Below are 12138 nucleotides of genomic sequence, written 5' to 3'. Positions count from 1 at the left end.
AACGGCGATTTCTGAGAGATTTTAAAATCTCAGATCTGCTCAAGTCCAGCAGCTGTAACTCAGGTCTCAGTGAGTCACGCCCCTCAAGTGTGCATTCCAATAGGTAGGAAGACTCTGCTGATTGCGTGAAGTGCAAAACGCCTCCCAGCCGAAAAACATTTTAAATAGCGCATTTCAAATCAGAATAACTGAGTGTGCATCCAGACTCGGTGAGGACACTATCGATACTGACTCAGCAATCACTGTAAGTTCTATTCTTGTTTAAATAGACTTCTCTGTTTCATTTATTCTACTCTGTATAATTGTTCTGTAGTTATTGTAGCTAAAACGGCGATTTCTGAGAGATTTTAAAATCTCAGATCTGCTCAAGTCCAGCAGCTGTAACTCAGGTCTCAGTGAGTCACGCCCCTCAAGTGTGCATTCCAATAGGTAGGAAGACTCTGCTGATTGCGTGAAGTGCAAAACGCCTCCCAGCCGAAAAACATTTTAAATAGCGCATTTCAAATCAGAATAACTGAGTGTGCATCCAGACTCGGTGAGGACACTATCGATACTGACTCAGCAATCACTGTAAGTTCTATTCTTGTTTAAATAGACTTCTCTGTTTCATTTATTCTACTCTGTATAATTGTTCTGTAGTTATTGTAGCTAAAACGGCGATTTCTGAGAGATTTTAAAATCTCAGATCTGCTCAAGTCCAGCAGCTGTAACTCAGGTCTCAGTGAGTCACGCCCCTCAAGTGTGCATTCCAATAGGTAGGAAGACTCTGCTGATTGCGTGAAGTGCAAAACGCCTCCCAGCCGAAAAACATTTTAAATGGCGCATTTCAAATCAGAATAACTGAGTGTGCATCCAGACTCGGTGAGGACACTATCGATACTGACTCAGCAATCACTGTAAGTTCTATTCTTGTTTAAATAGACTTCTCTGTTTCATTTATTCTACTCTGTATAATTGTTCTGTAGTTATTGTAGCTAAAACGGCGATTTCTGAGAGATTTTAAAATCTCAGATCTGCTCAAGTCCAGCAGCTGTAACTCAGGTCTCAGTGAGTCACGCCCCTCAAGTGTGCATTCCAATAGGTAGGAAGACTCTGCTGATTGCGTGAAGTGCAAAACGCCTCCCAGCCGAAAAACATTTTAAATAGCGCATTTCAAATCAGAATAACTGAGTGTGCATCCAGACTCGGTGAGGACACTATCGATACTGACTCAGCAATCACTGTAAGTTCTATTCTTGTTTAAATAGACTTCTCTGTTTCATTTATTCTACTCTGTATAATTGTTCTGTAGTTATTGTAGCTAAAACGGCGATTTCTGAGAGATTTTAAAATCTCAGATCTGCTCAAGTCCAGCAGCTGTAACTCAGGTCTCAGTGAGTCACGCCCCTCAAGTGTGCATTCCAATAGGTAGGAAGACTCTGCTGATTGCGTGAAGTGCAAAACGCCTCCCAGCCGAAAAACATTTTAAATAGCGCATTTCAAATCAGAATAACTGAGTGTGCATCCAGACTCGGTGAGGACACTATCGATACTGACTCAGCAATCACTGTAAGTTCTATTCTTGTTTAAATAGACTTCTCTGTTTCATTTATTCTACTCTGTATAATTGTTCTGTAGTTATTGTAGCTAAAACGGCGATTTCTGAGAGATTTTAAAATCTCAGATCTGCTCAAGTCCAGCAGCTGTAACTCAGGTCTCAGTGAGTCACGCCCCTCAAGTGTGCATTACAATAGGTAGGAAGACTCTGCTGTCGCCCATCAGCAGAAAATAGTTAACTAATTACAGGGGCGTGCCCCCAAAGCTGTGAGAACTGAGCAATCAGGTATCCATCTTGGGTTGCGTTTTTCCTGGAGCGTCAGCGTCAGCCAGACGAAGACTGACAAAGACATTAAGAGTCCTGTGGGAGTCACGTGGGAGGCAAAGAGGAGGCAAATCCTACTCTGATTGCGCCAAGTATCGCTGGTGTTATTTAGTTTTATTCAATTCTCTTGGGTTCTCTAGCCCCTCATGCTATAATCATGTGTATTTTCTGCATTCTTGTTCATGTGTCTTCTCGCAATTATCACTGGCCCCGTGTTTCTCCTAATCGATTTCACCGGCCTGCTCTCGTCTATCCCACATGCTCCACTGAGATCCAACATCTCGTTTCAGGGGGCCTGTGGAACTGCCAGTCAGCTGTCCCTAAGGCTGACTTCATCTCTGGCTACGCTTCCCTGCAGTCTCTGGATTTCCTTGCTCTCACGGAGACCTGGATCACTCCATCCAACACATCCACCCCAGCAGCTCTCTCCACAGCATATTCCTTCTCCCATACACCCAGACCCTCTGGCAGAGGAGGTGGCACTGGTCTCCTGCTCTCTCCCAAATGGAGCTTTTCCCTCTTCAAGCTACCTAATTTCACTCCTTCCACCTTTGAATTCCATGCCGTCACAGTAACCCATCCTATACAATTAACCATTGTTGTTCTCTACCGTCCACCAGGCGCCTTGGGGGACTTCTTGGAGGAATTAGATAATCTCCTCTCACACATCCCTGAAACTGGCCCTCCCGCTGTACTTCTCGGAGATTTCAACCTCCAGACAGGGAAGATATCTGAACTAACATCCCTGTTAACCACCTTTGCTTTCTCACTGTCTCCATCCCCACCAACTCATAAAGCTGGCAATGTCCTTGATCTCATATTCTCAAGGAACTGCTCTACTTCTAACCTCTCTGTAAACCCGCTCCACACATCCGATCACTTCTTCATTTCATTCTCTCTAACCCTTTCCAAACATAACAACCTAATCTCTTCTAACTCTGCTCCTGTCCGCCGTAACCTCCGTTCCCTCTCCCCCTCTACCTTTGCCTCATCGGTGCTCTCAGCCCTCCCTTCCTCTGACTCGTTCCAACTCCTGCCTCCAAACGCTGCTGCAAAAACTCTCCTCTCTACTCTCTCATCCTCTCTGGACTCTCTCTGTCCTCTCACATCGCGGCCGGCTCGTCAGTCCCCTCCTGCTCCCTGGCTAAATGACGCACTGCGTGCTAATAGAACCATCCTTCGGGCAGCAGAGCGGAAATGGTGGAAATCCAAACACCATGACGACCTCCTAACCTATCAGGCTCTCCTCTCCTCTTTCTCTGCTTCCATCTCTCAGGCAAAAAGCACTTTCTTTCAAGATAAGATCCAATCTTCCTATTCCAATCCCAAAAAACTATTTTCTATCTTCTCCACCCTCTTGGACCCCCCCAAAGCACCTCCCCCCTCCTCCCTTCTGTCAAGCGACTTTGTTAACCACTTTGAAAAAAAGGTTGATGATATTCGGTCCTCTTTTTCTGACTCACCTTTACTCACCGCTGGGTCACCAGACCCTCCCTTCACCCACACACTGACCTCCTTCTCCCCTCTCTCTCCAAGTGAGGTTCTTACCCTTGTTACCTCTGCCCGTCCTACCACCTGTTCTCTGGACCCTATCCCCTCAAACCTCCTTCAGACTATCGCTCCTGATATTCTACCATTTCTCACCCATTTCATCAACACTTCTCTAACTTCTGGTCACTTTCCAAACAGTCTCAAGGAGGCAAGAGTAAACCCTCTCCTTAAGAAACCCACTCTCAATCCGTCTGATGTTATTAACTACAGGCCCGTCTCTCTCCTCCCGTTCCTGTCTAAAACACTTGAACGCGCTGTCTTTAAACAACTCTCCTGTTATCTCCATCAGAACAACCTTCTGGATCCGCACCAGTCTGGTTTCAAGGCAGGTCACTCAACAGAAACTGCTCTCCTTGCTGTCTCTGACGAACTGCACACTGCTAAAGCAGCCTCCCTCTCCTCTGTCATCATCCTTCTGGACCTGTCTGCTGCATTCGACACAGTGAACCATCGGATCCTCCTTCGCACTCTCCAAGAACTTGGAGTTTCAGGCACTGCACTTTCCCTCCTCACCTCATACCTCAACGACCGCACCTACAGGGTTACTTGGAGAGGGTCCGAGTCCGACCCTTGTCAATTAACTACAGGGGTCCCTCAGGGCTCGGTTCTTGGTCCCCTCCTCTTCTCCCTGTACACAAACTCGCTCGGGTCTGTCATTAGCCCGCATGGTTTTTCATACCACTGCTACGCTGACGACACCCAACTAATTCTGTCCTTTCCCCGCTCAGAGACCCAGGTCGTCGCACGCATCTCTGCTTGCCTAGCAGACATCTCTCGGTGGATGTCTGCTCATCACCTCAAGCTCAACCTTGACAAGACTGAACTGCTCTTCCTTCCGGGAAAAGATTGTCCCACTCTTGACCTAACAATCAACATCGGCACCTCTGTTGTTTCCCCGACTCAGACTGCAAGGAATCTGGGTGTGGTCCTAGATAACAAACTGTCCTTCACTGCAAACATCTCTGCTACAACCCGCTGCTGCAGATACACTCTTTACAACATCAGGAGGATACGTCCCCAGCTGACCCAGACATCAGTGCAGATTCTGGTCCAGGCTCTCGTCATCTCACGCCTAGACTACTGCAACTCCCTCCTGGCTGGTCTACCTGCATGTGCCATCCGACCTCTGCAGCTCATCCAGAATGCAGCGGCTCGTCTGGTCTTCAACCTTCCCAAATTCTCCCACACCACACCGCTCCTCCGCTCCCTTCACTGGCTTCCAGTAACTGCTAGAATCCACTTCAAGACACTGGTACTTGCGTACCATGCTGTGAATGGATCTGGCCCTTCCTACATCCAGGACATGGTTAAACCGTACACCCCAGCACGTGCACTCCGCTCTGCATCAGCCAAACAGCTCGCTGCACCCGCACTGCGAGGGGGACCCAAGTTCCCGTCAGCAAAAACACGTGGGTTTGCTATCCTGGCTCCAAAATGGTGGAATGAGCTCCCCATTGAAATCAGGACAGCAGATAGCTTATACATCTTCCGACGCAAACTGAAAACTCATCTCTTTAGACTCCACTTCGAGCGATAGAATTACTAACAAAGCACTTATATACTAATAAAGGGCTGGCTTTCTAAATGCCAGTTGAGTAGCACTTGAAATGTTTGGCTCTATGAAACCTGATGGACTTATATGATTCGGTTTTCTTAAAGGTTGTATCTTCCTGGTCGAATGCACTTATTGTAAGTCGCTTTGGATAAAAGCGTCAGCTAAATGCAATGTAATGTAAAAAAATGTAATATTGCAGCCCCTCTTCATTTCCTTACGTCCCCTCAGGTGCCTTTTTTGTGGTCTCCTCAGGCTGAGGAGGCTTTCTCTCGGCTTAAAAAGATGTTCACCACTGCCCCCATACTTACCCTGCCGGATCCCACTCGCCAGTTTGTGGTGGAAGTGGATGCCTCCAACGAGGGGGTGGGAGCGGTCCTCTCCCAGCGCCAACAGAAGGACAACAAGCTTCACCCCTGCGCTTTCCTGTCCAGGAAGCTCTCCCCGGCGGAGAAAAATTATGATTTGGGAAACCGTGAGTTGCTGGCCGTGAAGCTGGCATTGGAAGAGTGGAGGCATTGGTTGGAGGGAGCCGAGCGTCCTTTTGTGGTCTGGACCGATCACAAAAACCGAGTTGAACCGTGTGGTAGGAGCGCTGACTTGGAAAGTGGAGAAGGAGGTGATGCGAGCTAATGGTGGGGCTCCTGCACCCAGGGGTTGCCCGCCTCACCGGCTATTCGTTCGGGAAGCCGAGCGACCACAGGTGATCCACTGGGCTCACACTTCGTTGCTCACATGTCACCCTGGAGTTAAAAGAACCATGTTCATCATAAAGCAGCGTTTCTGGTGGACATCCATGGAGAAGGAGGTGAAGGAGTATGTAGAGGCGTGCCCTGTCTGCGCTCGCAACAAGACCTCTTCCAGGGCGCGGATGGGATTATTACAACAACTTCCTATTCCCAACAGACCCTGGTCGGATATTCCCATGGACTTCGTCACGGGCCTTCCTATCTCTAGAGGCAACACCACAGTTCTCACAGTGGTGGACCGTTTTTCCAAAATGACAAATTTTATTGCTCTGCCCAAAGTGCCCTCAGCCAAGGAAACGGCGGAGGTCATGATGAGTAATGTGTTTCGCCTCCATGGTTTCCCGAAGGATATTGTCTCCGACCGAGGTCCCCAGTTTGTGTCACGTTTCTGGCAGGAGTTCTGCAGCCTCATCGGTGCCACGGTCAGTCTCTCGTCTGGATACCACCCGGAGTCTAACGGCCAGACAGAGCGCCTGAACCAGGAACTGGAGACCTGCCTGCGCTGCCTGGTTTCCCAGAATCCCTCCTCCTGGAGCGAGCACCTCACCTGGGTTGAGTACGCGCACAAAATCCTTCCTACATCTGCCACAGGCCTGTCACCATTTGATTGTGTTTATGGTTACCAGCCGCCACTGTTCCCAGCCACGGAGAGAGAGGTCACGGTCCCGTCTGCCCACGCTCTGATCAGGCGTTGCCATCGCGTGTGGGCTGTGGCTAAGAAAATCCTCTGCAGAAACTCAGCGCTTATGAAACGAGCAGCAGACCGAAGACGCCGACCAGCCCCTGTGTACCAGCCAGGCCAAAAAGTCTGGCTTTCTACGCGGGACCTTCCCCTCCACGTACTCTCTCGCAAGTTGGCTCCCCGATTTGTGGGTCCCTTTCCCATCACTAAGGTCATCAACCCGGCTTCAGTAAGACTACGGCTTCCCAGGTCCATGAAGGTGCATCCCACCTTCCATGTGGGGAAACTAAAGCCTCTGAAGGAGAGCGCCATGGTTCCCACCACCAAGCCCCCCCCGCCCCCCCGAATGATCGATGGTGGTCCGGTCTACACGGTCAAAACTCTCTTGGCTGCACGGAAGAGGGGCAGAGGGCGGCAGCTCCTTGTCGACTGGGAAGGGTGCGGCCCGGAGGAGCGGTGTTGGATTTCCTCCCGCTTCATTGAAGACAAAAGCCTCATTGAGGATTTTGATCGCCTCAATTCGGAGGAGCCTGGGCCACCAGGAGCCGTCCCTAGAAGGGGGGGTACTGTCATGTCTCTGAAACTTATCATGAAAGGCTATTCTTTATATTAGTTTTGTCATGTCCCTTTGTTCTGTGCCCTCTGTCTAATTGTAATAAGTATTCTTCCTCTCGTTTCAGAACTCCATGCTCCCCGCCCCTATGTGTCTCCGGTGTTCGTGATTGGTTTCCCCGCCCTGATTGTTTCCACCTGTTCCCCTCACCTTGGGTATATATTGTGTTAGCCCCCACTTGTCCAGTGCCAGTTCGTTTCTTATTCATGACCACGTTCAAGCCCGCTCCATGGTCGTATCCCGTACGTACACACACACACACACACACACACACACACACACACATATTACAAACACACACACACACACAAACAAACAAACAAACACACACACACACACACACAGAGACACTCACACACACAGAGACACTCACACACACACACGCACGCACGCACACACACACACACACACACACACACACACACACAAATGCACACCCACACACACACACACAAACACACACACACACACACATACATACACACACACACACACACACAGACACACACCCACACACACACACACATATTACACACACTCACTCACTCACTCACTCACTTACACACACACACACACACACACACACACACACACACACACACACACACACACACACACACACACACACACACACACACACACACACACACACACACACACAAGCTGGTTTAATTATGTTGAAGTCGTTTTGTGTGTGTTGTCTCCCTCTTAGATGAATCAAAGTAAATGTGGAGTGCAACAAACTGAGAATAATGAGGAGCTGCTCTACGTCAGCTCGGAGAATCAGACCTCAGACTCAGGATTTAATATTGATGTCCACCAACATGGCAAAAGTATCCGCCTCAGAAACACATCCACTGAGGTAAATGTGGTTTGGGTTGATGCACTCTGTATGGGGACTTTATAAATTAGTACAATTTCACTCACAGTATTTTAAATAAGGTTTTTAAAGTATCATGATGACTCATTAATGATGAACGGATTGTCCTAGAATCCAGTTTCTCTTGTTGCCATTTAATCTAAACACAGTGGGTTAAAAATCTGATTAATTGTGTTAGTCTCTCTGTCTCTCACCTTATTTAACTTCCTGCAGGACAAACATCTGGAAGACTGGGAGTTACATCTGCAGGTTAACGACAACAATCCCATTATGTACACTTTTCCTCATCAGTTTGAACTCAAGGCTGGAAAAACTCTCACTGTGAGTCTTTCTTGATGGACTTTTTGTTTTTTCATTTTTCCTTTTCTTTGTTTATTTGAAGACTGAATTATATTTTAAAACATAAGAACATAACAAAATACATTATTATTTAAATTATTTCATGATCCAATGATTCTGCTTGTAAGTCTGTGATTTTGTATTTTACAGATATGGGCACGAGATTGTGGTCAAAGTTTTCCTCCCACTCAGGTGGTATGGTGGACAATGAAACCCTGGAGCTCTGGAGACAGACTGCAGGTTTCCCTCTGCAGCAACACTGGAAAGAAGCATGAACTATGTATAACATCCACCTAAACAGAATAATGAACCTCGTTTGTTCTGCTCTGTTGATCTTACTGCACTTTTATTAGAAGTTTCAAATAAAACTCTCAATTGCAAAAACACATAAAGCAGGAGTTTCAGGAAGTACCTCAAATTGAGATGAGATGAGTCATGAGAGAAAGTTCCCATTATAAACATTATAAACAGGAACAGCATGACTTCCTGCTCAAACACAGGTTGTTGTGACGCTCAGTGAAGACGAGGAGATCAACCATTTACAGACACACTTTTATTATTCTGCTATTCAACAATTTAAAACATGTTTTGTGGTAAACAGATCTCCCTTTGATTGATGGCCACTGCTTTTATATTTGACTGAAAATCTACTATTTTCGTAAAAAAATATATAATTTAGAAATCTCAGATATGGAAATGTTTGAAATTGTGTTTTATATTGATAGGTTCAGAAGCTGATGTGCAGCTTTGATAATGTTCGCTTTAGGAAATACCAACTTCCATGTTTGTTTTTAATACATGTCCCATGGGGTGCTACTTACAATTGAAAACAAAGATACTTTTTTATTTGTATTTTTCTAGCAGTATCTGTTAATGATATGTTTGCAAAATAAGTTGTGTTTACTCAAATGTTTATTGTTTTTTATTAAAATAAACAGTAGAGATAAGTTGTTAATTTTCATGTCTACAACTTCTACAGTTATGTTAGCAGCTCTGTGAGGCTGCACAGCTGTCCTTTGAGCTATAGGCTACATTTAGCATGCTAAAATGCTAACAGCGACAATGCTACCATGCTTGTGAGGCGGTAGCAGTATTTTGTTTAACTTAATTAAAATTGTGTTACTATATTTCCTAATATATATTACTCAATTTAAGTTACGCCATAAAACTTAAATGTTTTTCTGTTTCTACAAAGCCTCTTGAAAGCCTCTTCTACATATTCACATACATTTAAATAAAAACATGTTCTGTGGGTTGTGTCTGAGAAGCTGAAAGTATCTGGAGTCTAAAATAAAACTCAGAACAACATACCCTCAGCTCGCCTTTTAAAATAAATGCATGCGTCAGTCAGTACCTCTGTGGTTTTTTACTTTGTCTTGAGTGGGAGAAAGTCTAACAGCTGCTGCTCGTACAATCATGAGACACAGAGAAGTTACACACCTCACACTCAACCTGAACAAAAGAAGAGATAAAAAAAGCGCCAAAGAAAGTGATAATGTCCTCGGCTCGTGGTGTTCATTGTGTTGATGACCAAACTCTAATCTCTTTACATGAGTTATTTCTGTGTAACCCTGAGTTTCCCAGAATGCAGCAGTCCCACCAGCAGCAGCAGCAGAGCCACCATCACTACGGTGAACACAGTCCTTAGGACGAGGAGGACGTGAAGAGAGTGATCCGACGAGGGAACAGCTGCAAACACAACACAACATAAATATATATATATAACCCAGAAACTCCAGATATATATCCCCCAAATGTTAGTTATAATGCAATATCTCACCTCTGACAGCCAGCCAGCTCTCTGGTGATTCTCCACCATCAGAGATGCTGCACTTGTAGAGTCCTTCATCAGATTTAGAAACTCTGTGGATGTTCATGTTTCCTGAAGAGCTGCTCTTGATGAGGCGGCCATCTTTGTAGAAATCAGCTGAGAGGATGGAGATCTGGTTTCTGCAGCTCAGAGTCACAGATTCTCTGTCTCTCACAGGGAGGAGAGGACTCTCCAGGATCACAGAGCCAGCTGAGAAATAAATGTTTTAAATCCTGTCATAACATTTAAAGACATTAGTGCAGAGCCTGTCCAGGATGTGGTCGTGCCGTAGCTTCTTGGGTTTAAAGGGTGGGTTGAAGTCCAAGCAGGGTGAACAGGTTTTTACAGTTTTCTACAGAACTGCTGATCCAAATGGCTTCAAGTGGGCTCTAAAATCCATCTGCATAACACACACGCCTGGCATGAAGTAGATCACTGTGCTTCACTAGATAATCGTAACTCAGAAACATACAAACAAAGAAACGTCTGTCATTAAAGTGACTCACATTATATCTCACTTTGTCCACACTAAATTTGAATTACCTCTTATTTTAGCTCTCTCTTAAGTTCTTTGGCGTTTAATTAGATTATCTCATAAATATATTATCTCACCTCTGACAGCCAGCCAGCTCTCTGGTGATTCTCCACCCTCAGAGATGCTGCACTTGTAGAGTCCTTCATCAGATTTAGAAACTCTTTGGATGGTGATGTTTCCTGTAGAGCTGCTCCTGATGAGGCGGCCATCTTTATAGAAGTCAGCTGAGAGGATGGAGGAAGTGGTCGTCTTGTTTCTGCAGCTCAGAGTCACAGCGCTGCCCTCTCTCACAGGGAGGACGGGACTCTCCAGGATCACAGAGCCAGCTGAACAACATGGAGAAAACATGTGAGTTATTTAAGAACAATTTGAGAGAGGACAGAGATGACATCCTGAAATACTTTGAATGTAGAGTTGAAAACATGCCTGACTGAAAATATTTGAAAAAAACAAAATTATAAGTTAATCAGATTCTAAATGGTCACGTAAAGCAGTATCTGCACAGAGGTGAATATTAATCACAGCGCTGCCCTCTCTCTCAGGCAGGACAGGACTATCCAGAACATTAAAAAAACTCTGTTATTGTAGTAAAATACTTGATTGCTCACTTTATGGTGTTCGATTTGACACTATCCGTTAAATCTCTTCTTTTAGCTCTCTCATTGCCTTGTGTTGTTACATTTCTGAAGATAATTAAAGACATTTCATGCAATGTACTTATTATGAAGCCTTTAACCCACCATTGACAGAGATGGTGACACTGTGGCTCCTTTCTCCTCTGTCAGCCTCACACCAGTAATCTCCACTATCTCTACTATAGGCTCTTTTAATGGTGCAGTATAGTACGGGGGTCCTCTCACTACAAGTGGAAATAAACTCCCCAGCATCCCTGATCCCTCTCAGCTGAGTGGAGCCGTCGAGACCCTCGCAGTGAAAGTAGACTGACTCCTGTTCAAAGACCTGCAGTCGCGTTGGAACGATACGCTAACGATAAGCTGCTTCTGATTGAAAAACAAATATAAAAACTCACTGGAAAAGTCTGACATGAATCACGTTATCAATACAAATGCAGCCCGTAGTGATATTCCCTCTCAATGTGCACAGTTAGTGTAAAAAGTCCTGCTTACCGTTGTTCTGAACATGTGCACCGAGGATAATAAGCATCACGGAACAGACCAAGGAAGGAAACTGAGTATGAACCATTATCTCTTTTATTAGTTAGTCTATAAACTGGAATGAGTCAAACTCACACGGTGTGAAGCAGAGAGCTGTGACCTCCATGTTGACTTCCTGCTGAATGGCTGAGCATCAGACTGAAATACATGTAGATGAACACCTCCTCTTCCTGTTCAGCTTGTTTCTGAACACACACGTGACACTGTGTGTTTCTGCTCAGTGCTGTGAGGCTGATCTGAAAGTATTCATGACTTTCAGTGTCTCAATACTTTTGCAGAAACATGCCTAAATGTGTTCTGTTGAATGGGTTGAATAAAAACTAATATGAAAATATAAAATGTGTTATCAAAGTTTGCAGGCAGACGTGTAATAATATGAATGCACAAGTTT

At 45.5% G+C, this 12138-nt stretch overlaps 1 protein-coding gene across 2 annotated transcripts; it reads right to left on the bottom strand.

Moving 5' to 3' along the window:
* Positions 1-8797: 8797 nt before the first annotated feature.
* On the bottom strand, positions 8798-11857 carry LOC307033261 (cell adhesion molecule CEACAM20-like). Of its 2 annotated transcripts, XM_079671671.1 has the most exons (5): positions 11700-11857; positions 11313-11532; positions 10650-10898; positions 10008-10247; positions 8798-9916 (listed from the first exon to the last, which is right to left on the bottom strand). In XM_079671671.1, exons 1-5 carry the CDS (start codon positions 11712-11714, stop codon positions 9783-9785), a joined length of 858 nt encoding a protein of 285 aa, XP_079527797.1. In that variant the 5' UTR covers positions 11715-11857; the 3' UTR covers positions 8798-9782. The 2 variants fall into 2 exon arrangements, with proteins under 2 accessions (XP_079527797.1, XP_079527798.1); XM_079671672.1 differs by lacking the exon at positions 11313-11532 and having other exon boundaries at positions 11700-11828.
* Between the last annotated feature and the right edge of the window lie 281 nt (positions 11858-12138).

The sequence above is a fragment of the Notothenia rossii genome, assembly GCF_949606895.1.
Source record: "Notothenia rossii genome assembly, chromosome: 3".
In the NCBI taxonomy this organism is placed as follows: Eukaryota; Metazoa; Chordata; class Actinopteri; order Perciformes; family Nototheniidae; genus Notothenia; species Notothenia rossii.
The sequence above is the reverse complement of the archived record's forward strand: the minus strand, read 5'-3'. Positions and strand labels throughout refer to the sequence as shown.

Bases quoted from the DNA above. Each gene is read 5' to 3' on its own strand.
- LOC307033261 (XM_079671671.1), bottom strand. The intron at 10,248-10,649 runs GTGAGATAATAT...TTTATTTCTCAG, and splicing joins GAGCTGGCTGGCTGTCAGAG to CTGGCTCTGTGATCCTGGAG. The intron at 9,917-10,007 runs GTGAGATATTGC...TTGTGTTTGCAG, and splicing joins GAGCTGGCTGGCTGTCAGAG to CTGTTCCCTCGTCGGATCAC.